The following is a 27,837-nucleotide window of genomic DNA, read 5'->3' on the forward strand; positions in this document are numbered from 1 at the left end:
TCTTTTAAATCTGTGCCATTGCTATCACCTCCCTCTTCTTTTTAATAACCTCTTCATACACCCTTGTAAATGATAGTTTTGCACAGCCTACTCCTCTTTCCCCCCACAACCCAAAATTCAAAATCAGATCAGACACCTGCTGTTCTTCCCATTCAAAACTATCTCAGGGGCACCTGGGTGGCTCAGTCGGTTAAGCGTCTGCCTTGGCTCAGGTCATGATCCCAGGGTCCTGGGATTGAGCCCCACATCGGGCTCCCTCTCAGCGGGAAGCCTGCTTCTCCCTCTCCCTCTCCCTCTGCCCCTCCCCCCACTTGTGCACGCACACTCTCTCAAATAAATAAAATAAATAAACTTTTAAGAACCTCATTTTAAAAATACTGTGACTGTCGATTTGATTTTAAGAAAATAAGATGATGGGGCGCCTGGGTGGCTCAGTCGGTTAAGCGTCTGCCTTCGGCTCAGGTCATGATCCCAGGGTCCTGGGATCAAGCCCCACATCGGGCTCCCTGCTCGGCGGGAAGCCTGCTTCTCCCTCTCCCACTCCCCCCTGCTTGTGTTCCTGCTCTCGCTGCCTCTCTCTCTGTCAAATAAATAAAATCTTAAAAAAAAAAAAAAAAAAAAAAACACTATCTCTGGAACCAGCAGTAGCTATATATACAGGGATGGAGGTTTAGGCCCAGAGAGAGTTAAATTAATATCCTGGCTTCACCAGTTCAACTTACTGTACATCTTCATTTGCCCAGTAACACAATCTATAGCCAACTGCTAACCAAGTCAATATGTGGTAAGACTAACAGCCACCCTAACTTGCCTTGATAATTATTCTCCTTTAACTGACATAATATTCAATATACTGTTGTTGAGAGCAATAATGCTAAAATTGATGCCTTGAGGGCTACAAGACAATTGAGTTTTAGCCAGATAAAATGACTTGTACGCTAACAGTGCATTATAGGGTTCCACAACCTTTGGACACACATTTTACAGCCTCCTTGCATGAAAATATTACATATAATTATATTCAAAGTCATTTGTGTATACCTTATCATTACTACATATAATTTTTAAAATATTGGCCAATAACCAAATCACATCACTTTAGAGGAAAAGGGTTTATTTCTATAGCCGAGCTCTTGTTTTGAGTTTTCTTTTTTTAAACAAAATAAACATTTTCTCACTACATAGTTTTTTGTCCTTCAACCTCTTGCTTTTTCCCTAAACCAAGAACTATTTTCACAAGGAAGAAATAGATGATAAATGCTAAGTAACAAAAAGCATCATTTAAATAAAATCTATATTACAACAATCCTACCAATAAAACAAGACAGAAACTAAACCTAGTATTCTTCTAATGTAAAAATCATCTATGATTTTCTCAAAATGTCAATCCTAGGCCCTATATGGAGAAACAGATTATATTAATAAGTTTAAGACTTTGTCAAAATCTATATTAAGTTAATAAAAATTAATTATAACTTAAGTATCACAATAAATGACAGAATTCTTCATATGCAATATTTTGCCCTAAAATAAGAGACTTTATAAATCTCAGCTCACGGTTTTGCTGAATTTTCCTCTCCTACTTAATTTCTCTTGCAATTTTGTATTGTTAAAACAAAAAGAAAAGAAAACAAAAAGAAATACGGAGTACATTTCAAAGGACGTTTTCTATGCACGCCTTAGAGATAGGCTGAAACAGAGAAAAGTTAGCACTTAAATAATAATTTCAAGTAAAACAAAGAACAGGTATTGGTCAAGGCAAAACATTAGGACCATATCACATTACAACAAGCAGGTTCCCGATTTACCGCCATCCAAATGCTACAGTGAACTGGGTTGTTAAGAGGGCAACTAATCAGTCATGCACGTATCTGTTTGGACAGAAAGATACCACATACCTGCTCCAGATAGCTCAGGCAAAAATATACACATAGAACTGAAATGCAGCACTTATGACAGAACTAAGCATCAGAGAGGCGGCAGTAAAGGTGGTACTAGATTAGGGCATATTATCGTAGGTTTTGAATAAAGTAAAGAGTGCTTAGCCATGCTAACAATTCTGTGCAAAAATGTGCAAGAGCGTCATTCCTTTCTGTAGAGTAAGAGCTATCCCAAATGGATATTAATAATTATGTTGTGGAAACGAATGTAGAAAGATGTGGCACCATATCTGTTCCAGGCCAGTATGAGCAGGTATTGTGAAACTGGTTCCATGCTTTATTTTTCCTGGCCTCTTCCTTCTGGACCTCATGCCCCCTCAGGTCTCCTGACCACCCAGGACTTAACTTTCCACTCACCCCACTGAAATGCCCCCATCCTGAGGCAAATGAGATAATGCTTGTGAAAGTCTTCTATAAACTAAAAACGTAATATATAATTATTCCTATTATCATCATCATCTTGTCTTCTGAGGGCCAAATTCTTTGTGCCTTCCAAGTTGACATCTCACTAAACTAAGCAATGATTCAATGCTAACCAAAGCAGTCTCAGGAGCAGACAGGTTATGCCACCCTCTGTCTCTCTCTACTTCTTGTCATCATACCTCTCTGCTCTCCTGCCCTGGCTAACACCTGGAGGTACCACATAGGAGAATGACAGGAATGTGTGTGTGTCTATGCCAGGTTAAGGCAAGGGGGAGTGTGAGGCCCTCCACTCTTCGCATACCACACTGGCAGCCAAGGCCTTGCACACAACACAGGGTGACTGGGGGATAAACAAGGCTGGCAGAGCCAAAAACCGTTCTTTTTTTTTTTTTTTTCTTTCTTTCTTTCTGAAGGGGTCAGTTCTCCTGGTATTATCCCCATAAGAAATTTAAAAATCACTTCAGATTCTACCTTCTCCAACTGTGATCTCCTTTGGCAGGAGGGAGTACTTCTTCATCGTCCAGTGTAGTCTTTTTGGATCCTGGGGTCTCCCAACATGCTGTTTTCAACATTTACCCTTCAAGGGTCGTAGGAAGACAGATGGCCATAAAAACACTTCAGAAGCAAAGTACACAATGCAAAGCGACTCATGACATACTGCAAAAAAATGACGAAAAAATGCAGGGAGGTTGGGGTGGGGGTGGGAAGCGGAGACGGTAGGCCTCCAGGAAAAGTCTTAAGACCCTTACCAGATTGCAAGTGCCACTGATACAAACAAGAGGCTCAAGCTGGAAGGACAGGTGCTGTGAAAGCCAAATCTATAACCATGTCTCTGGGTTCTGGAATGTGAGGGTTTACTGGTTATAAAAGCAGAGAGTTTACAGGGGTTACAGTTCTTTTGATTCGAATGAAGATGCAATAAATAAGGTACACAGACAACCAAAAACAAACAAACAAACAAACAAACCACTAAACCTACAAACTCCGTGCAAGCAAAAGCCCTACTAAACCCAGATAAAATGTAATCTCAGATTTTCACAAACACGTCACCCACCTCAAAGAGCCCTTCCTTTTAGTGGGGCTAAATCAGACTTGTCGGAGAAGCAGGAAGCCCACATTGTAGGGACAGAGAGCTGAATTTAAAAAAGATGCAAACAAAGCAACACTAGGCAACAGGTCACTTTTTCCTTTCTACCCTCCACCACCGAGGCCCAGTGCCAGCCTGCTGGGACAGAGGTCCTTCTCTCCAGTTCTACAACAAGCCTGCCAAAAGGAGCACTTTAATCAGAGGAGGGTGTGCATGCCCAGGCCTGTGAGGGGCAGGAAAGAGACCAGGTTCGCAAGGGTTCTCCCTCAACCCGTCCTAGAGCCGGCCAGACACCAGCTTCGCCATCCTCCCCCTACCTGAAGGATGTACCCCCGGACGTAATCCCGCAGAGTCCAGCCCAGGCCGTGCAAGATGTGCAGCACCTCCTCTTGCTTCAGGACACTGAAGAGACGGTCTAGCAGGATCTTTAGCCGCACCGGCACCGCCTGCGTCCCGTAGAGCATCAGGCTGCTGATGTCGAACACCACGTTGGACTGCACGATCTCCACCTGGGTGGGGTGGTATAGATGCTGCGTGCTGAGTTTATCCAAGGCTGTGGTGTCCCCACCAAAGTTCCGGAGGTGGGTGGGAATCCAGAGATCGAGGGAAAGGGCAGAAACAAAGAAAGTAGAAACAAGTCACTGGAAGTTATCAGGGCTCTGTTTCTACAGATGGATCATGACCACAGATGTTTAAGCAAGAGTTTGCAATGTAAACAGTTCTCTTCCCACCCCCTCCCTGCTTTGCCTTTTCTTTTTAACTTGGTATGCTTATAAATTGCAGACAACAGCAAATACAAAACATACTCGACTTTCAGAAAGAGAGCCACTGAGGATGTTTCCAAATGACTGTGGCTGGCTCTAAAAACCTGACTAATTAATTTGCCAATTGAACTATGGCTTAGCCCAAGTTGCCATGATGTCCTCCCCACCCACCAAAGACAGACAGAAAAACAATTCCCGACTCCTGCCGTAAGAGCAGACTTAGCCAATATCAGTTTTCTGAATAAGATTCACCCCTTATCCTACTTGAATGGTTTAAAGAGGAAGAGGAGAAGCTCTTTAGACTACAGGGTTAAAAGGCCCAATTGGAGGGAATAAGAGCTACTAATGTAACTCAAGTTAAATTAGCGAACAGGGATTATCCCAAGAAGTAGTTCTTCCAACTCTCCCTCTTGCTATTCACCTGTTAGACAGTTTAATGTTCAAGAAAAAGGAATTCACGTTGTAACTTGGTCCCTTTTTATAAACAGCTCTGACAAGGGTTTAGTATCTGATGAAAACAGGGGAAAAAATGACAAACATCAAAGTTGAAGAATTTCTGTGTATTTCAGGGATGTTACCTCAGTCCAGAAAACTGAGGATGACCATCCTCACAGTAAATACTTTAGGCCTTTTTCTCCTCATGTCTAAGAAGTTACATCTAGATCTAAAAGCCAAGATAAGGTCATATGTTCTAGTCCCCATCCTTATCTGAGCTCCTGGGAACCCTACTGCAGATAATGTAATTACAGTTTTCCTCAGTTTCTCTACAGTGAACCATTAAGATAACATTGTCTCATCTACAAGGCTCAAAGAGATGCTGCAAAGATTAATGGGATAATGAGTGAGAGGTGCTTTGAACTCGTTAAGAGAGCACAAAAGCCTCAGATCAACTGTCAGAATTATACACAGATGACCTTCCAGAGATTAAAAAAGATAAACGTGTGAGCCTGAAAGATGGTCATCTAATCTCGTAAGTCAGGCAAATGGGCATCAGACAACAACCAGGCTCCAATCGTAACTACACCTGAGAGCGCCCGAGTTTTTTGCAAGTTCTAAAGCACTGCCCGTGCCTTCTCAACCACTCTTCCCAGCACCTCATCCCTTCACAGTATAGGGCTACTGTACATGTGCATGCTGAGCAACTCCTGTTTGAATATGCCTGTATTTCTGCATATTAATGCAGGTAGTTAAAAGTACACGCACACACACACTTTTTTTTAGTATTTCAAAATTTATTTTTTCAGGGTTCCTCCTCCACTCTCGTCTCCTCCTGACTTGTGGTCACCAGAGAGTTCATGTACTCTTGATAAATTGCTTTCTTACATCCACAGTGTAAAGGCCCTTATCATTTACCCGCTGGCTTCATTCAACACATTTACTCCCAGGAATACTCTGTCAAAGAGTTCGGGTTTCCTCATACTTCATTTCTTGCAGCTGATTTGTCTGATCTTTCCTATTCTAGTGGTTAAGTCAACTTTGAATAAATAGCTTTAAAAATTAATTTAACGTTTGGGAAAGATAAGGGATTCACAAGCCTAGGGATTGAAGTCGTCTCTTACTCCACAGGGCATTTAGACTGCAAAAATGTAGGAATGAGGTATTATTATCCCTGTTCTTCTTCAAGTAGAGCTTTACTACTCAGCCTTCTGATGAGTAAGCTACTCTGCTTACAGAATCCAGTAACCAGGTCAGGGGAAATCTACTCCTCTCCCCCATTTCCCTTCATCAACCCTCCTGGCCTGCATCAAACACCTCTTCACCAAATACACTGCCATGACCACCACAAATAGGAAAGCAAGAGCGTTCAGTAGAGGGGAAATAAGATGACACCAAATCTTGATTTCTGTCCCCATGTTTGGTACCTACAGCCGTGCATTAAGTACACACAGGTGTGTGTATCTATGTGTTCAAGGGCTGGATGGGAAGCTGTCACCCCTCTTCCTCCTGCTCTTCAAAAAAGGGCTGGCATTTTAAGAAGGTGAAGAGGACTAAACTGTTGAGGCTCCAGAAACAGAGAGAAGTTGTTCAGAGAACTGAAAGAGCACAAGTGGAAAGGTAAAGCAAAAACATTTCCCTAGATATGCTTTTGAGAACAACAGAGAATAAGAATATTAAAAGGACGTCACCTGATTCTTCTTCATAAATATGCCATATGTCAAAAAGGAGAAATACTGTTATAAGCCACATAAATATACGGCAGGGATCAACAACTTTTTCTGTAAAATGCCAGATAGTAAATATTTTAGGTTTGTGGGTCAAACGTCCTGTTTCACAAGTACTCACCTCTGCTGTTATAGAGGGAGAGGAGATAAGACTTAAACTAATGGGTGTGTCGGTGTTCCAATAAAACTTTATTTACATAAATAGGCACCTGGCCACATTTATACTCTGATATGGAGGATGAAAGTGTGGGCCAGGTACTTAAAGAAAGTCAATAGTAGATAAGGGAAAAAAAACTTGAGAGTGTGTGGGGCGCCTGGGTGGCTCAGTCGTTAAGCGTCTGCCTTCGGCTCAGGTCATGATCTCAGGGTCCTGGGATTGAGCCCCACATCGGACTCCCTGCTCAGTGGGGAGCCTGCTTCTCCCTCTCACACTCCCCCTGCTTGTGTTCCCTCTCTCACTGCCTCTCTCTGTCAAATAAATAAAATCTTTAAAAAAAAAAACAAAACTTGAGAGTGTGATTTAAGCAGTGATTATCTAGGAGATGAGCCGCTGACAAAGGACTGAAAAATTAAACTGCCCCGCTTGCAGGTGTCAACTATAAATTTCAGCATATACATATCATTGAAGATTATGATCTGTCAAATTTCTTGAATGTATCAAATTTTTCTGCTTTACAACTGCTGGATCATACTAAGTCACCAAGTTGTTGACAACTTTTGGGGATGTCTCCTAGGTGAGCAAAGGGTAAGTGAAATTTTTTAAGTGTCCTAATAACAGTAAACTGAGTCTGCCTCATGTCATGACCTTCCTATGTCTGACTGTGGAGGACTCAAGTCTGAGTCTTAGTAGGGTTAGGAATATGAGTTGGGCCAATGGCGATGAATAAAAGGCAGGGCAAGAACTGTTCAGCAGAATGGAGTGAGAAAAGAGGGTCACCTAACTTTACACTTTATGGGCCTAACCATCTTAAATTGTCCTATACCAATGTCCATTTTCAAATGAAATCTTAAGAAAAACGGTATAAAAACATATAAAAGTAAAGCTATTCTTGGTGAAGCTGGAGTGCGTGTGGATTAGAGAACTTCCAATAATTTGTTATTCTCTTCTTCCATTCAACTTGTTTAAACTGGGACCCCTAGAATTGCTGCAAGCACAGTGTAAAAAAAAGGCACTTTTCTATACAATAAGATGATGTCAGCTGTTTTGCCTGCTTTACATCTACTCCCCTTCATTCTGGTACTTGATTTCCCTTTGGGGGGTCACTCTTCTCCTCAGTATCAACTATCTCACAGACCAGAATGTTATGTTCCTTGAGCCAGGCCTGGAAACCAGGATATCCCCAGGCCCCTGGCACAGCAACTTGTTCAAGAATGGGCAAGTGACCTAAGTCTGAACAGTGAGCCTAAATCTAGGATTTTAGTTAGAACTACTGAGAAGTCTTCTCTTTCTTAGAAATTTGCAGGTAATATATATGCTTGAGAATGAGAATCACATGGAAGACAGTTCAGGCTGCAAAATGGTCTGAGAAAGACCAAGTACTGATAATAACTGTTTGATCCAGAAGATATGGATATGGCAATGTTGAGGCCGGAATTTTCAGTTACATGAGCCAAAGAAATCTCTCCTCACTCTCCCTTTTTATGTCTGCCTGAAGTAGGATTCCATAATTTGTATCTAAAGGAGGCTTGACTAAGACAACCACTTTTGGGGGTACTTTTCCAGCTGGATACCATGTAATTTCAAAGCACCTATCAGTGGTTCAACTAAAGGTATATTAGAGTTCCAGGCCAAATGCTATTCACAATTTCTCCGATGACTAGAAACAGGGTATCCTTAACAATTTCATATCTTATACAAATTTACAAAGGGTAATGGATACCATCAACGTTATTAAATAAAAATAATTGTGTGTTGGGGGGTGGATAAAGAAAATGACCATTTAAGTACTAAAAGTCAGGCATCATTCTAGGGGGTTAAAATGATCTCCTTTAATCCTCCAAAAAAATAAAAAACACACAGTATTACTCTTATTGCCTATTTAGAGATCACAGGCTCAGTGAAGTTAAGTAACTGGCCTAAGGTCACTTAGTTATTTCTCCCAAGAAAATTCTGTTTCCACCACATGTTCAGATAAACAGTCAATAAGTCTGGAAACTTGCAAGTCTTCATCATGTTAGAAGTCCCTAACTCCCAGCAATCTGGGCTTCTTGCCCATCACTCTGCTGAAGCAAGCATTTCAAAGGTCACCAACACCTGCCTCACTATGAAATCCAATAGCTTTTTTCCTTCATTATTCTCCATGATCTCTTCACAGCAGCTGACCTTATTGATCACCACTCCTCCTATAATGCTCTTCTCCTTCGTTCACGCATACATTCATTTATTCACCAACACTTAATAACTTATCACCAAGGTAGGTGCTGCATGCAGATGCTTAAGTAATTTATGTTGTGGTCTCCACCTTCAAAAGGAGACAGACGCAATCAGTATAAATGCTATAAAAGAGATTTGATAAAGTACTGTAGGACACAGAAGAGAGGGTAACTCTGCCAGGAACGCATCGTCTTGTAAGATAACTAGGAATTCAGTAAGTGAGAAAAGAGGAGTGCAGTCTAGGTAGATGGAACGAAGGCAGGCATTCTCAAATATTATGTGCATTAGAATCACTTGAAGGGCTTATTAGAACACAGGTTGCTGGGCCACCGTCCCCAAAGTTTCTGATTGGGTCTGTGGTGGGGGCCAAGGATTTGCATCTCTAGTAAGTCTCCACAAAATGCTGATGCTACTGGCCAGGGACCACACTTTGAGCACCACTGAACTAACGGGAAGACAACAGAATATCCACAGAGTGTGTAATAATTGAGGCCAAACCATTAGAGATAAGTACAAAGGAGTCAGATGGGCAAGGTGTAAGGAGCCTTAATATTAAAGGCCAAAAGCTGTGGAAGGCTTATGATATAATTTTATTTCCTGTTAATAGGATACAGAAAACATTAAACATTTTATAAGATAAAAATGACTTGTAATTTCAGATATAAAACTTTGACAAGAGTCCACAAGTTGAATTAAAACAATGGTTGTCAGCTTGAGGGACATAGCACGTGTTCACAGTAAAAGCCAATGAATAAACATCAGCCAGAGCCACAAGCCCCATTTCTCCTTTAAAAATTGTACCCTTCCTTCTTAACAAAATAATGGTGTACTCTGACTTGACTTATACAGTGCAACGGCCCAGGGTGGAAAACTCTCCTGGGTGCCAAACTAAATGAGGCTTTCTGAAAGCCCCCTTTAATTATTAATAAAAGCACCAAGAACCTGGGAAGGGGTGGTTTTTTTCCCCCTGACTTCCCCCTATATGGGGAAGGAGTAGCTAGAACCTGGTATTTGGGTCTACGTTGGAATATTCAGAATTCAGACAGAACGCATTCACCTCTAGCATTCCTACCTATTTCAACAATGAATCACTCTTTAGAAAGTATCCTGTGAGAGCAAAGTACAAGTGTCCAATACCAGAAATGGCTTTTGCCTCCCAAGATATTCAAAGGCAAGCCATTCTTTTCAGTTAATCCTGACACTCATCCCGAGAAGTTGGGATCATTACCTGGGAAGAAAAACCCCTGAGCCTATGACATGTCTACTTTTTTAAATTCAGTTTGAGTATTTTCCTGGATCTATAAACTTTGTAAGACACATTAGATAAAACATGAATAGAAATTTTACATGATTTCTTTCAGAAACTATGTTGATCATTTAATAAGGTAGTTACAACCTACTTAATCAAATAATATCAAAATATTTATTTCAGTTATGATTAATCATCATTTTCATCTTTTTTTTTTTTTGAGAGGAAGGGAGGCGGGAGGGGCAGAAGGAGAGGAAGAAAGAATCTCAAGCAGGTTCCATACTCAGCGCGGAGCCTGATGTGGGGCTTGATCTCATGACCCTGAATCATGACCCGAGCCAAAACTAAGAGTCAAACACTTAACTGACTGAGCTACCCAGGTGCCCCTCATCTTATTTCTTATAAAATTTTGAATATTTTCCACACCTATTAATAAAGGTAGAATTAACATAAATTATGATCTAAATGCCAAAGCACTTAATTTTTAGCACTACATAACTGCTTTCATTAAATACATAAAATCAGTTTAACCATGAGATCTAACGAAATTAATAAATGTTTTTATAATATACGACTCTTACCTAATTTGTTCCTGATGTCCAACACCATATTGTGATACACGCATGGAACCACATTATCAAAGTGAGACCATGACTTTTTTGCCCATGACTTCTAACATACTCTTCATAAAAAAACTTAGGTTTACATTATACTACATCATTACTAATTAAGTAATAAGAAATAGCATTTCTATTATAAACTGAGTAATATTATTAACTCCACATTTTATTCTAGACTGTTTTAGTAATCTACCCTATGAAATGCAGTCTACAACACATTGATTTTTTAATCATTTTTCTCAAAATGCATATTAATACATTTATTTGAATTGAAATGTGAGTTCAATTTCTTCCAAAGAAAATTAAATTAGATTTGGAAGCATGATTTGACCATGACCACTGGTGGAAATTTTCGTCAATCAAGATAGCTGAATCTGCAATGATAAAAGTATCTCTTTTCAAAAAAAATAAAAAGCATATTGCAGAAACTATTTGAATAATACAGTATTTTTATTTTCTCAATCTTTTCTGTGTATACTAGAATAAACAATATGCCTCTAAATGAAAGACTAACAGCTAAATTTATAAGTAGACATTTAATACACCTTGTTAATGCCTTTTTCCAGAAACTGAGAAGGTGAATGACTATAACAACATCTCGGTAATAAGGTGGGTGATTTTCATTTTTTTCCTTTTAACAAAACTAACTGATCATTGTGTAGTTTTTGGCATACAATTTGAAATGATTTCTAAGAAGTGAATGACGATGGGATAAAGTTCCTTGTCCCACCTATTCATGTGAACAGGTATCTCAGCAGTTACATCTGCAAAAATGAGAAATGACAGGGTAACTTTTCTACTTCTTACAATAAATACTATTTATTTACTGATATATGAACTAGTCTGGGAAGAAAAAAATTATAGCCTCATCCATTTTATTGACAGGTGTATTTCTAACAAAAATCCACTTTGTGTTTAATAAATTAGAAAAATTTGTAATATTTCTATTGCTTTGGATCTTATCATCTTGATCAAGTTAAACAATAAAATCTCTATTTATAACATATTATTTTCTTAATTTTCATTGCAGACATGTGTAAGTTGAATGATACAAGACTTTCCAGTGAACATGACTGACTATATTTATAGTAATGTTATTTGGAGGAAGTGAACTGGAAACAAGAGTTAAAGAGATAAAATAATGACTTAAAACAATGATTTAAAGTTCCCAATGTTAAAAAGATAGTTGTCCTCCAGATAAGGGATAGTTTCTAGGGCCAGACTCCAAGGGTTCAAATCTCAGCTCAGTCACTTACTTGCTTCATGACCTTGGCAAGTTACTTAGTATATGAAAATGTTAGGATGGCTTTTCATTTTCAAAATTCTTTTTAGTAGCAGGCAAGCCAATAGCTTGAAGACCACTTCCTTAATTCAAGGAGCGAGGAAAGAAAAACAGAATCAAGACCAAGCTAAAAGGTGTGGGGAAGATAATAGATGTTTAGAGTAAAGATGAGACAGGGTTACAAGAGGACTAAGATTTTCTAGTTTGGGGGATTTGGAGGAGAAATCAACTGAGATGCAGGGGAACCATCAGGATTTCAGAGCTGCTGCCTCTCCAGCTGTCCACCTGTGATGAGCTGCCTCTAGGAATCCAACCAGTCTTACACTACACAGCTGATTCTTAACCGACCCAAGCGCCATGCTCTCAACTCCAAACATATACTTGACCCTTAGTGCTGAGAAAGGTAGAACTAAAGAACCTAGGCTGAAACAAACCTTTTTGTTACTGTTGTTGTCTTCTGATTGGCTATGTCACAGGTGCTCATTGAAAAAATGCCATAAATTCGAGAAAACAACAATAACAACAAAACAATCATCTATAATCCCACCACCCAAAGATTGCTAATGTCCATATGTTGACATAGTTGCATCTACTTTTTTCAGTCCATAATTTTATATAGTTGAGGAGGTCTACACTATGGATACAAATTCTTATCTTGTTGGTTGCTGTTCTTCTCACTGAACATTATATACAGCGAAAACACTGAAAATTATCTCAGGCTACTTAGCACCCATACATTTTTCCACTGCAGTTTCTCCTGGATCAACTCCTCCTCTCTGGCCTAACTTCTACCACTTTAGTACAGGCTTTTAAGACTCTCATAACTCCATTACTGCAAGTGATGCCTGGTAGTCTGGTCTATCTCTGTTCTCTCTGGCCCAATTCAACCTAAATACAACCCACAAGTCAGTCTTCTCAAAATACTGCTTAGAATATGTCTCTTCTCTGGTCAAAAGTTTCCAATGATGACCCCAGCAAAACCCTCCCTCCCCCTTTACACAAAGTCCTTAACCTGGGTCAGGAGACCTTGGCCAGATCAATTTACTATCCATCATAGTAACTGACGCAGGCCTCCATGACCAAAGTGAGCTACACACTACCTTTTCAAACATTCCTAGCACTGCCATATTTGGTCACTAAAAGAATATTTCTAAGCCCTATGCTAAGTTTTGGAGATTTCGTGAAGAACAAAACAGATCGGATTCAAGCCTCTTGAAGTTAATAGACTAGTGAGGAAAACAGACTTTAAAAAATACACATTAATGGGCGCCTGGGTGGCTCAGTTGGTTAAGCGACTGCCTTCGGCTCAGGTCATGATCCTGGAGTCCCGGGATCGAGTCCCGCATCAGGCTCCCTGCTCAGCAGGGAGTCCGCTTCTCCCTCTGACCCTCCCCTCTCTCTCATGCTCTCGCTCTATCTCATTCTCTCTCTCAAATAAATAAATAAAAAATCTTTAAAAAAAAATACACATTAATGCACAGAATTACAAGCTGGGTATGTGACATGAGAACATAACTTAAATGGGTAAAAAATTAATTGGCTTTTCTAGGCAAAGCCAGTTCTGCTAGAACATGAGAGGGAGCAGCAGAATAGTATAAGATGATGCTGTAGAGATAAGGAGGGTTCCATCTGCTGAGCTACATTTAAAAAATGTTTAATTTTCAATGCTGTTCCTTTAAGTGCCTTTCCTCTTATTTACCTTTTGACTACATCTTTCTTCTAGCTTCAAGTTCTATTTTCTTTTTCCATGAAGTCTGGAGAGGTCCCCTCATCTAAGAGCAAACTGTCTCAATAATGATGTGTGCCAATCACGCACATCCCAACCACATGTTGCCCATTTACTGGGTCACTTATGTACCTATTTCATCATGAGAGCTTGATGTTAAGCAGCAACCCTATCTGACACATAATCGACTCAAGAGTGTTCAGTCCTCATATTGTTGAATGGATAAACACAGTTAAGTGAACACAAAATAGGAAAAGACCATCAGTGTATTTGCACTGAAAGCCTAAATGTATGATTCTCCTGTGCCACAAAACTCTCCATTTTACCCATGTCCCTCTCCTTTGATCTTTATATTCCTCTTTATACTCCCCTAGAGAACAGTGGGGTAGGTAATTGTGGCAATTTAGGGAGTAAGGTGGGGCTGCTAGCTGGGCAGGAATCAACTAAGCTTTTCATCATCTATTCTCTTTCCTACCATTTCATGCATTATTTGGAGGCATCCAATAGATTTCTAGGTAACAACAATACGAAATCTAGTATTGCTAAAGAAAAAAGCTTGATGACAGCGGGTATAGACTAGAATATAATGAATAGACATTATGAAAATCATAGCACAGATCACTAGATTTGTGATCAATGTGCTAGAGCTATGGTTTCACAGCTATAAAAAAGGCATGGATGGTACAGACTTTGGAAAGGGTCAGAGAACAGTCACACAATAAGACTGTAAGAACAGCATCTACAAAGAAAAGGTTATTTTTCTTTTATAAAAGGTCTAGAGAAAAAAATGAAGCCAACATATAAATTAATCTCTTTTTAGTATGTGGAATTTTATCTGGAAAAAGAAAAGGGTTTAACTGCACAATACGGATACTAGTTAGAAAAAGAAAAGAAAATTCACACAACAAGAGCTTCTTAAACTGTGAATTAGGTAACTGAGGGAATGTAATTTACCTGGATTTCCTTAAAATGCCAGAAACAGAAGCTTAAACTGGTAATCTTCAAGCTATGAGATGAAGGAGAAATTGAGGTCTGGATATAATTTTAATGAACACTTTAATAGGATAAGACCCCAAAAGGACATATAAGTCTGGATGAAGAAAACTCATTTCTGTTAAAAACAGAATTACCATTAAGGACAACAGCCAGAATTTTTGTGGTTCATTACTGTAAATGTATAATGTAAATGTAAAATAAGTATAAAATGTAATGCAAAATATGCAGTAGTGAAGTAATGTGAAATAATATACACTTTGAACAGTATTGCTAACTTAAAGAACAAAGTAATGTTCTTTATAAAATTCTGTTTTCAAATGTATAAAATAGTGCTGGGGGTGGGTAAGGAGTGCTTATAAAAGAACTTGCATCTATCAAATGAAATGTGAATAACTATTTTTTATTTCAATTTTTAATAACAGGAATTACTCCCCAAACCTTCAAATAAATTAAAATAAATGTAAACCTGTAATTCTACAGACTTCACTTCTAATATTTTCTGTGAAGGTCACAGAAATAAGAACATATTCAGATAGTTTTTTTTCTTAATGTAGGAGTATAAAAGTGCTTTTCACTGATCCTAGAAAATTGGCTCTCGGTGATAGTTTATAGTTCTTAGTTTTCCACAACTTCTTTAAACATAACTTTCTTTAAAAGCCAGATTCAAGTGACTTAGGTGGTTTTTCACAGGAATATGCTCGAACGTTTCAGGCCCTGACGTCCAGTGGTCTCCCATCTAATAGCTGCTCAACCACGGCAATGAGAAGCTTACGGCCATTAAATAAGTGAGAAAAGTGGGGTAACTTTTCAAAACCACCTACTTTGCACAGGAAAACAATTAAAAATTTGTATGAAAATGGCCTAAAAGGAAATCTTTTAATTCACTAATTTCCAGTCCTGTCCTGGACATTTTAAAATTTTTAAATACTAATTTGAAGCAATTTTACAATAAGAAAAAAAATTAAAGAAACCTATTCTTTCATTTTGGGTGAAAGCCAAGTGAGCCTTATATTGGAAAGCTAATTGTTTCGAGAACTCCATGTCTCTTGCCTCAATTCCCCTTAGGATTCTAAATTATAACAGCATCAAGTGGTCAGCTTTTAGGAGCTCTGGGTCCTAGAACACGATTTTAATTTCTAATAGATTAACATTTAACACCTGTCTTTAAGGGATTGTTTTATGGAATTCTTTCCATGATTAAGAGTTCAGAAATAAAGTTGTTAGGGACAGGATTTTATAAGAGCAATTTCTGGGGTCAGATTTTTAAGTTTTGATTACTTATAAACAGATTATTGTTCCCTTTCCTACTCCAAATACCCAAATACTCTGAATTTATGAGGATCGGTGGCTCTTCACTCTTGCTAATATGACCAATAATTTCCAATTACACCACACTTTATGATACGCACACTATACCCCATATAATGATATGTCATTTCAATGTAGCTAGCCCATGAACTTCTACAGGTTTAATGGGATTTTGCGTATTTAGAATTTCACCATAAAGGGGCCCTTTGGAATCATTAGAACATCAATCCTTTCCCATTATAAGACTCAGCTCTCTTACTAGGCAAGAGAGCATCAGGGCGCAAGGCAAAGGTTTAGCCTACCCATAGATTGTAAGCCAGATCCTAATAAAAGCCATAGCACTTGGGGAAAACATTAATAAATGGCAATGATGACATATTAAAAACTTTTTAGTGAATCAGAGAATCAATCATGAAGGCAGACAATGACTGTTATTAAAAGAAGGATTCCTTATGACTTGAAGTAATATTTAGATCTGCACATTTTATTCACTAATTTTGGGGAAAAGAACTATATAATTGGGGGCAAATTAAGTACAAAATAACTCATGTTCCATTTAAGTCACAACTTTCTAACTGTAACTGTCAAGGTTGAATTAATTAGGATACTTAATACCAAGGAGAAAGAAGGCATGCTTCAAGAATTTTTTTTTTTTTTAAAGAAAGAAGAAAAGGAATGATATATAGCTCCAAGAGTTGATCCCCAACCTGGTGATAAAAACTGTCAGCCCTTATGTGTGAAGGGTTTATTTTTTTTCTTGAACAAATAGTGTGTCAGTGTTTTTAAGTAAAACAAAACAAAAACCCACTGAGCCTTCATAAACCCCGATTACATTACTATACCTTATATACCTCATGTGAATGGTTCTTGATTTTTTTTTCTTGTCCCTTAATACATGAGGGATAAGTATATGAATACTCTTATGGTCCATTATGGATGTGATTCTAATCTGTAGTGAGGAAAAGGGGGACAAAAGTAGTTCCAATGAGGCCCCACTGTCCTATGGATCTTAATCATCCCTAGTTGACATTTAGCTTTGAGAGTATGTGGATATGCACACACACAACACCCACAATTAGTCCATGGCAGAATTTGAGCTCCACTTGAGACTATATAGTAATATTTCAAACTGATTGGCATTTCCCCCCTGTGGCCTTATGCATAATAAAGTCTTCTCAACAGACTTTGGAAATCATTAAAGTCTGACTGAGGCACACATAAAAGTAGACTGTCAACGCTTGCTTATTCAGAAGCTCACTCTTCTGGCTAGGAGATTAAACAAATCCTTGGTTTTATTTCTTCTCCTCCTTCTTCCTTACATGGCCCACTTTGGGGGGGCATGTCTTTCCTCATTTATAGCAACTCCATCAGAAGGTGGTTAAGGGGAAAAGAGAAAAACTGATCTGCAAACTTGACAGTAAATCTAGGAAGAGATCTGGTACTTGAATCTACTTGCTGCAACCAGGTCTGGGGGGTTATTGTTCCTACTGCTGCCGCCCTATCCAATCTCCAGTCGCCAAGGCTGGCTGAAAGCTGACCACATAAACCTTGCTTTATTTAATTTACAGATCAATGAATTAAATGTACACAGACTACAAAACACACCTTGTTTTAAAAGTAACTATTGAAATATGCTACTTGAACAGGCCACGTAAGTCCTTCTATTAAAAAATGAACTTTTCCGTAAGCGAATAATTACCCTACTCCTAATTTATTAGCTTGAAGAGACGTCATTTTCTTGAAGTAGCAGTCCACTAAGAATTTCACTAAGGAAGCACTGTAAATGCAAGGCATATTTATTTTTGATAGAACATATGCTTTAAACTCTATCACATGTAGTGAAGAAATATTTCAAAATGGAGAGCAGTAATACAAAAAGCCAGCATCTGGTAGGAAATACCTAAAAGAAAGGAATGATTATATTCCGTCTTCCTTTTCTTCCCCCCCATAAATGTCACTTTGTGTCACAAGTATTTTTCCTTCCCTCTCCCAGTAAGTCAGCCTGAAATCTCATTCTAAATCTATAATCAATCTTTTTTTTTTCTTTTTCTATTCTCTCACCATAATCCCTTAAAACTCTGGGCTATCACACACACTTTTGACACTGATGTGTGTTTTCTTCTGGATTGCTGGATTTGCTTAATGCATATATCAAGTATCAAACTGCTTTGCATCTGTCACTGGAGGGATAAAAGACCCTATATAAAGAATTGCTCATTAAAAAATGGTTAAGAAGGCAGTCTTAGGAAAATTCTAAACTAACCAATTGTTAAGTGCATGAACAGAAAATATCAAGGACTAGAGCGATCCTTGCTGGTTTTTCCACTAACATGATCAATGTATGATTGAGCAGATGGGGAAACAAAGTTGCCATCCCATCCTAAAGTTACTAGTTGGCTATTTGACATGTATGCATTGTTAACAAGGCTAAATATCTTCCAGAGTTTGGGCCACTGGCAAAATGAAACTATTTTATTGCATCACCAATATTTAATAAGTGCAAACTTTCAGAAAAGAAGTCGAGGCTCCTGAAAAGATGTGAACAAAGAAACAGAGGGGAGATACTGGTTAGCTCTTTGAATTCTGGTTACCAACTTGATAATAATAATGACCCTAATTTCTAATGAGAAGAAAAATTCTATTAATTAGTACCTACAGGCACAACCATAAAAATAAATCCAAATTTTAAAATGGAGCAACTTTTCCTTTAGTTTTTTTACTGTATTTAAAACAGTACTAGAAAACACTTGCCAACTTCATTTAGTCTCTGACTGAGGCACACATATGTGATCTCCTAATTTACAGCTTGCACGTACAGATGTTCACACTTAGTAAAAGGGCTTCTTAATAGCTTTTTTAAATTAAAAGTGTGTTGATAATAGGTGTTTTAAACATATCCAAACAACACAGCTGAACTGACAAATGCCTGTCTTCATGCCTCACCATGCCTCACATTGTGGCAAGATTTTATGAGAGAAAAGATTATGATTCAGTCACATGTATATAGGATAAATGTTACTCCAAAAACCTCTAAATGAAATCTTTCATTAATTTTTCTCTCTATGATCTGTTTCCAAGTAGAAAATGTTAGATTGCTACTAGGTTTATGTAGCCAAAAGCAGAACCACACAGCCCTCGCTTGCTGCCTGCAATTTTTTTCCTTTGCAAAACTTTGAACCCCATCCAGCTTTGACACATTGCCTCTTCAGTTAATAACTATCAAGTTTCCCCTTGTCTCCTGTCTACTTTTCTTTGAGGCAATTGCGCACTCAGCACCCCGAGATAATAACACACATCTATAAGATAAAAGCAATGGCATTAATGTAATTGTCTGCCTCTCTCTCTTTAGCCTAATCTTTTTTTCCTTCAGTTTTGCCTGTGTGACACCTGTTTTTGTCTCCTCTGATCCTACGACAGGTTTTCCGCTGACAAGGTTTTTGCCTGACAGAGATTCTGCAGACAAGAACATAATAAAATATGAAGAACTGCTTGTCAGAGTTTCTGCCAATGCTCACATGAAATAAAGGGGAAAAAAATGACTTTTTTTTTTTTTTTTTTATAAGGGGCCCTGTGATGGTCGCTTCTGGCCTGTCAGAGAAAAGACCTCCCTGGTCAAGTTCTCCAAGCCAAACAGGTGTTTTCTTTTATGGCAGAAGTTGATTTGCTTTTTAATTTTTACTGATAGTGGAAAACATGAACGGCCCAAGAGGGGAGGGGGGAGTTTCTATCCATCAGATGTTTGCAGGCAAAGGAATATTGAAGAACTACTAAATAAAAGTGGAAGATAGCTCACTCAAAACTGTACCTTCTAAATAAGACTAAAATGCCAACATCTGTTAATGATCAAACAAATTGAACTTCCCTAAAATTTACTTTCTGGCTAGTCAGGCTGCTTAAAGCTCCTACCTGTCTTTCACTGGTTTTGTTGTCTGAAGACGGAAGAAAACAGCAAAGGCAAGAACAGAGAGGCTGGACAAGAGAAATGCAGAAGTGGGACTAAAGGCAAGCATCTGCAGCTGTGCTTACCACTTAGCATGGAAGAAGCTGCTGAAATGGAAATGGCAATTAGGAATCAGGGACTCTATTACGTACACTGAGGAGTTTCCGCAAATCTTTGTTCCCGTGCTCCCACATAGGAGCAGTGGGTATCAGCATGCAGAGATGAAGAAGTGCCCTTCCTGAGCTCCTGAGCTAGGGGAGGGATCAGTACTCCACAGAAACGACCCTCTGGTCTCAGTGAAGTGCGCTGAGCATGTTCAGAAGGGAACACTTAGTTGCTCCTGGGGGCAAGGGGATCCCTCTTCCCTGAGGACAAGGGCAGAGGAAAGACTGGACATGATCAATAGGGCAGCAAGTGTGAAAGCTCGAAGGACTGGGAAAGAGCTGACAGTGATGAGTGAAGGGAGGGCAAGAGACTGGGTTTTGGCTTTTAGGATTCTCACACCAATTCTAACTACTCTACCAGTAAACCACTTTAACCTAAGCTTCAGTCCGCCAATTACACTATCTCATCCCGAGGGCCTAGAACTGCTATGTCTAATAAGAAATACAATTCAACTCACATACTTTAATTTTTGTAGTCTCTTTTAAAAGGCAAAAAACAAACAACGAAACTAATTTTTAAGAATATATTTTATTGGGGCGCCTGGGTGGCTCAGTCATTAAGCATCTGCCTTCAGCTCAGGTCATGATCCCAGGGTCCTGGGATCGAGTCCCACATCGGGCTCCCTGCTCCGTGGGGAGCCTGCTTCTCCCTTTCCCACTCCCCCTGCTTGTGTTCCTGCTTTCGCTATCTCTCTCTCTGTCAAATAAATAAATAAAATGTTAAAAATATATATATATTATTTAACTCAATACATCAAAAGTATTACCAATATGCAGATAATATATCAATAATTCTTAATGTGATATTTTACATTTTTTTAAGATTACATTTCCAAATTCCAGTGTATGTATTTACAACAGATCTCAATTTGGACTAGCCACATTTAATTGCTCAAATCCATAAGAGGGGTTTCCTGATTAGAGAGCTAGGTCTGGAGTTGCTTTTGGATTCCTTGGCCAAGTGAATTTAAGGCCCAAAAACACTGTCCTTTCATTTTGATGGGTTTGATCTTCCATCTGTAGCATCACCTGCCTGACCATACAAGCAGGCTGGGAGGCCTAAGAGGCCAAAATGGGAATTTTCCTTGTGCATCAAGGGAGAGAGAGAGCGACCTTACTACAGGGCCCCTTCACAGATACTGCTTATGATTCTACCCAGTTGTGGTACTAACACCTTAAAATACTGTCTATACAGCGCTTTGGCTATATGCTCACTAACTAATAAGAGACGAATTCAAGAAGCTTTTGAAAAATTACAACCACCTACCCTCCCATTGGGCAAAACCTGGTAAGGAATGGGATGCATAAACAACATTTTATGCCTCCCCAAATACGAGTCAGAATTTCTCTGAATTACCTAGTTACCTCATCCCATGCTTTCACTCTTCAACAAAGGGTAGGGGGAGGGCAGGGCCCCTGCTCGGAAGAAGTCATCACCATGACACAGCAGGAAAAGGAAGATGGTTGAAGAGTATCAGCCTGATATTGCTGAGACATATTGGGTCCTTATAGCCCAGCAGTATCTCCTGGTCTATCTGAATAGTGCATCCTGAGTAAAATGAGAGGAAGCTGAGTGTTTCATTTATAACTCCTTCAATTTGTGTTCTGCTTAACCTGGTGAACTCCAGTTAATTAAGATGTTCCTATAAACAATTAAGCTTCCTGTAGGATCGTTAGCAAGATATAAAAATTTATGATGTAATAAAGTACAATGAAATGATAAAGTGGTTAGCCCATCAAAGCACTTCACATGCAAGAACATAGGTGTAAAAATGGGCAAAAGCAGTCTGAAATCTGACTAAAATTCATCTACTTCTGGTTTTTGGACTTTCAACAGATAAAAATATTCCTACAATCCATTTTAACTGGTCTACACTTCTCAAAATGTGACTTCAGGGAAAAAGTGTTTGACTTCTGTTCAAATAAGGGCTCAAATGACACTTCAGGGGAAATGGAAGGTATGGAACTGGACTAGATTTACTGGGGAAAGAAGCCCATACCCCCCGTATCTTAAGGGAGGCTCTGGATATTATCATCAGTATTAAGTCCACTCTTCTCTTTAATCTTCCTCAAAACCTTGCTGTGATATTTAGGCATATTCCTGTTATTATCTGCATTTACAGATAAAAGAACTGAGGCTTATTAACTAGGGATCGAGATGGGATTTGACCACTGCCTGGTAAATCCAACTTTTAACCACTAAACTATGCTAAAATGTGTCTGTCACACCCTCAAGGGTGAAGTTTTACTTCTGTAAGAGTTTAGAAATAACAACAACTAACACTATCAAGTAGATTATTTTATTTAATCCTAGGAAGAACCCTACAAACTCAGTGCCATTATTATCCACATTTCATAGATGAGAAAACAGAGATTACGTAATTTGGCCGAGGTTCTCCATGGTAGGTGGTACAGCCAGCACATGAACTTAAACAGAACCGCACTCTTACCTACTTTTCTATCATGCCTCCCATTTGTGTATCTGAAGCTTCCTCATACCTTGGAGCTCCAGCTCTATATGTTTCAATCTCAAGATCCTCCCTAGAAACTCCTTAGCAGTAGACTGGCATTGTATACTTTAGAAGCCAGAATTTACCAGACTCATGTTCCATCTGAGTAAGAAGCAGCCCGAAAAAAAAATGTGGGGAGCTAATAGGCAGAGAGCCCAGGACTTTGAAGGGGAGGCATTGTTTGTGCTGTGATTAAAAAAGAAAAATTTTAGGGAGTTCAAAGCACCATCCCAAAAGGTGGGCAGGCTAAGAAACAAATCAAAACAAGCAGCTCAGGGACACTATAAGAATATAGCTAATGCCATTAATCAGGCACTGAACCTTTGCATTTGTGAGGATGTCCTCCCTTTAAAGCTTATCAGCTGTGATCAGGGAGTAAAGGAAAGAAACAGAAGAGGGCATGGTGCCCTCAGGTCGAGTAAAGAAGGTTCCCATGCCAGGCAGGAAAATGGCCTTGTTTTTGCTCTTTAAAATAAAAATAACTGGAGAGATGTTCAAGGACTTTGTCCACGGAGAGACCAGGATTCAACTGCCTCACCAGAGCTAGGAGGCACCTATAAAGGTGGTTTCCCTAACTAAAAATGAATTTCACGGCTAGGCAAGCCAGGTTTCAGCATCACAATGTGGAACTAAGTCTACTTCTAGATAGATTCTTTTAAGCAGACACTACATTCGTTCCTACCTTTTCCAAACCAGTGTACCAAGAGAAGAGGACTATGGTGTTCCTACCCACATGCAAAGCCCTGGCAGCATGACTATCTACATCTTCCCAAAGACTCAAGTTCTCATTTGCAAAGCTGATATTGACTTCCCTGTGCTAAGGAATCAAGCTAGTATCTTTCTTACAATTTTCATCAGATCCTAAATACCCCCCTGCAACAAGTCTCTCCCAAAGCAAAACTCACTCTTACTGGGACAATCTCCAGGTCAGTAAAAAGGAGGTCAAGGCTATCTTGTAGGTTAATATTTGGGAGGATTACCTTTCCTTTGTGAGAAGACACGCAGTTGTTTTTTTTTTTTTTAGATTGCATTTATTTATTTGAGACAGAGAGAGAGCGCATGAGCAGGAGAAGGGGCAGAGAGAGAGGGAGAAGCAGACTCCCCACTGAGCAGGGAGCCCGATGCGGGACTCGATCCCAAGACCCTGAGATCAATGACCTGAGCTGAAGCCAGACGCTTAACCGACTGAGCCACCCAGGTGCCCCAACACTCAGTTTTAATCACCCTCCTCTCTTACTCTTGAAAAATTTACAAATTATCATACACAAACTGTTGCTGAATTACTTAGAGTGAGCATGATGTCACAGAAATGTCATGCATTATTTACGATAAAAGACTTCTACTTGGGGTGTGAAGGGGAGAAAGGAGGAAGGAGAAGGAAAAGTTACTACTATAGTAGTTATTTGGGCTTTTGGACTTGAGTCGCAGAATATTACGGAGTTACCAGTTGGGAATAAACTACTTTCACAGATGTTTAGACAATTCATAAGAAGAGCACAGACTGGGACAAATAATAAAGACATGTGACTTTTCATGGGATAAAATGAAAAATTACTGCTTTTGATCCACTCTGTTTAAATCCTTATAAAGTACATCATACTGCCAACAAATTTGAGGAATTTCTAAACAGAATGTGGAGATCTTGTGATCTCTGACATAATCAAAGGTTTTTGATTGTAAAATGTTCAGAACCAATGGCCCTGATTTAAGACTTAATTATGCAGATAAAGTCTCACTAGAATTTTCTTTTAGGTATATGCTTGCCAGTTTAGCAAACAAAAATAAGGGCTCACTCAGCTAAATTTGCAGATACACAGCTATCCTAAAAAAAGTATTTACTGTTTACCTGAAATCCAAATTTAATGGGATGTCTTATATTTCTATTTGGGTGAGGGTCTCTATAAATATCCCTGTTCTGATAAGATGTATCAAGTAAAAAAGCTGAGAAGTCAATTCAATAATGCTGAGAAAAAAAAGAAAAATTACTTCCAGTGAATTACAAAAAAGAAAGGTTTGAAATTAATGGATTATATGAATATTAAGTCTTACAGTACATTAAACCATAAAACTGGTTGGTGTATGACACTAAATTAACTTTATACTGCTCACCATTTCCTGTGGCACAGAACTAAGGAACTGAAGGATACCTGGCACAGTACTTTACATATGATGTATGTTTAATAAATATCTATTCATTGATGATCCAGATGATGCAGGCCAAGCCTGCTCATTTTACATTCAAAAAAAAAAATCGGAATAGTTTGGATTCCAGCAGGAAAGCAGCTGGCTTGATGACCAAATAATTAAAGTAATAATGCAGGACTATCTTCTCCTTGAATGAACTGAGGTAGTAAAGAGAAATCACATTTACAGAACATAATAAAGGAAAGGTCTTGAAAATTCTGGTGCAATAAGCATGCTCACAGGCAGACCCGAGCCAAAGGAAATAACACCAGTGTTAATTCAGGTTGCGTGGAAGTGAATGAAAATGCTAGCATTCATGCAGCTTGTTGGAATGGTGGATCCTTTTGATTTAAATCAAAGTATTCTATAAAGAAAAGAATTTTACTGAGAAAGCTGCTGTGGGGTTCGTGAAGCCATGTAATATATTTTTTATTCATCAAGCCCATCTCCTTGCCAAATGCTTACTAGATATACTAAGAAACAGATTTTTTTTCTTAAAGGTAGTTTTAACAAATAGGGTTTGTTGGAAGTAAAAATCACTGACCTAGGAAAGGAAAAAAAAATTCTACATACATCATGTTTCTAAAATCTGCCTACCTCTGTTCTCAAATACACAAATCAAATATACCCCAACATGAAAGAAAAAAACTTCCAGTTGTCTTGGATTATCACTAAATATTTCCTAAAATCATTTAGAATAGAGTGTACTTTAAAAAAAATTTTTGCTACTTTATCTTAATGGTTTAGAAATAAAGTCTTCATCTAGACTAAGGTCATCACAACCAATTTGCAAATAATAAATAACAAAAATGATTTAGTACCATAGTTCTCAACCTTTACACCATGCTCCAGTTTCTTACAAAGGCAACAAAGTCCTATTAGTAACACTCCTCATTAGAAGCAAGCACTCTCCCCCCACCACCTGCACCCCACCCGAGCCCTCCCTATACACCTTACCCAGTATTGGGCATATACTAGTAATACTTGCTATTCTCTCTCTCTCTCTCTCGTTTTTTAAGGTTTTATTTATTTATTTGAGAAAGAGCAGAAAGAAAGAGAGAGAGCACATGAGCAGTGGGGAAGGGCAGAAAGAGAGGGAGAAGCAGACTCCCTGCTGAGCCAGGAGCCCGATGTGGGACTGGATCCTAGTACCCTGAGATCATGACCAGAGCTGAAGGCAGAGGCTTAACTGACTGAGCTACCCAGGCACCCCCTTGCTACTTCTAAGACTATGTAAAATCTTTGGCTGAAGCTTTAATTCTGTGAATAGTTGAATTACTACTATAGTACGGTGGGAAAGGGTCAAAATGCAACAAACTAAATTTCTACCAACATAAACATTTATGTCACCAGTAAAGAAGTCCATTGCTGCTCTCATCCTGGTATGTCATTTCAGCACTTTTGAACCAGGAAAAATTAAAACTTGTAGGAATTTTAATTTTTTTCAAGACTCAGTCTGTATTTTAGGCGAATGAAGGAAAAACAGAGAAAAGATAATGCAAACAGAAGAGGGAAAGAAATACAGTCGTTAAATGAATTAGTCCTTTACCCAAGAACTCTGAACAGAAATTTACAAAATTAGAAAGTCTGGGTTATTACACACTGTAGGTAAGGAAATCCTATACCAAAAAAAGCTTATTTTGAAATAAAGTTAAATTCAATAAAGCCCTGCTTTCTATTAATCAAAGTGAAAGAGCTAAAATTCATTAATGGGGAGAAAGAACAGGAAATCCTTTATTAATTCAGTGGGAAATACCTATTGGTAGTCAAGGAACTGTGTTGGGTTTTCTCCCCCTCTTGACTCAATGGTGCTAAAGATTTCAAGGAAGTAATTTGTGAAAAGTACATGGCCCAGTGTGCAATTTCAAAACTTAGCTGTTATAGTATGATGAATTAATCACTCACTCTCTTTAATTTTTTAAAACATCTTTCTCAAGATTATTGTAAAGCAGCTAATGTCAACAATTTAAGCAGGTTGGCTATGGACGTGTGTGTGTGAGAGAGAGAGAGAGAGATATAAGGACCCATGAAATCCAACATCTTACAAAGAAACTGAAGATGCCACTATCAAAAGAGATACAGGAACATATTTATTCAAAAGAGGCCACCTTATTTCTAAACATTTTTCTTTTTATAGAGAACACATGATTCTGACATTTGGTTATTTTTCTGGCAGCACATTTTATTATTTTTATTATTATTATTATTTGAGATAGTGTGAGAGAGTTCACATGTGCGCACAGGAGTGGAGAGGGGAAGAAAGAGAGGAAGAGAGAGAATCCTAAGCAGGCTCCACACCCAGGGCAGAGCCCCATGCAGGGCTGGATCTCATGACCCTGAGATCATGACCTGAGCTGAAATCAAAGAGTTGGACGCTTAACTGACTGAGCCACCGAGGTGCCTCACCAATTTATTATTATTATTTTTAAAGATTTTATTTATTTATTTGAGAGAGAGAGAATGAGAGAGAGCACATGAGAGGGGGGAGCGTCAGAGGGAGAAGCAGACTCCCCACCGAGCAGGGAGCCCGATGCGGGACTTGATCCCGGGACTCCAGGATCATGACCTGAGCCGAAGGCAGTCGCTTAACCAACTGAGCCACCCAGGTGCTCCCCAATATTATTTTTTTTTACAATATCATACAGGTGGAGTATGTTTAGTGATACGATGAAATAATTCTATGAGATGTGTTCTCAGTAGTCTTACTGCTGTTCCGTACACATTCAGAGATGCACTAAAAAACCCAAGTCATTTCCTCCTTGTCCCACACATAGGACACCGTACCGTGTGAGGCAGCCAGGAAGACTGCTGTGTTTCACCTCTGAGCAGAAATAACTAGAGATATGATTTCAGGGTTTTCTGTGCAGGAGGAGAGAATGAAGCAACTAGTTGAAATGCCAAGGGCAAAAAGAGTGGGTGCTCTCACCCCACTGCCAACCTAAAAGCTAGAAGCCAATCCCCGTCATATTTGTCCTAATGAATGGGGGAAGAGTGGGGTTTGTGCATCTGTGTGTACATATTTGGAGTTGTAGACCGATAAACCATTGAGGGGGAGAAGAGAGGTCAAGGTAGTAAGAGCAGTTAGAGAAAGTTAAGATTTGTGAATCT

The 27,837-nt window shown here is 38.9% G+C and overlaps 1 protein-coding gene across 24 annotated transcripts in view; it reads right to left on the reverse strand.

Moving 5' to 3' along the window:
- The window catches only part of BNC2 (basonuclin zinc finger protein 2), a 433,411-nt gene that overhangs the window by 131,768 nt on the left and 273,806 nt on the right, over positions 1-27,837 (reverse strand). For 17 of the 24 annotated variants that reach the window (XM_045882449.3, XM_064579719.1, XM_064579718.1 and 14 more), the window contains one exon: positions 3,768-4,003. The exons of 5 other annotated variants lie outside the window; for them this stretch is intronic. In XM_045882449.3, coding sequence (XP_045738405.2) covers positions 3,768-4,003 — 236 coding nt within the window. Of the gene's footprint in view, positions 1-2,834; positions 3,725-3,767; positions 4,004-27,837 lie in introns of those variants that run through there. 2 more of the 24 variants (XM_045882451.3, XM_054509234.2) reach the window with 2 other exon arrangements.

This window comes from Mirounga angustirostris, unplaced genomic scaffold, assembly GCF_029215605.1.
Source record: "Mirounga angustirostris isolate CCGP_5_RB_7025 unplaced genomic scaffold, mMirAng1.0.hap1 SCAF_15, whole genome shotgun sequence".
Lineage (NCBI taxonomy): Eukaryota > Metazoa > Chordata > Mammalia > Carnivora > Phocidae > Mirounga > Mirounga angustirostris.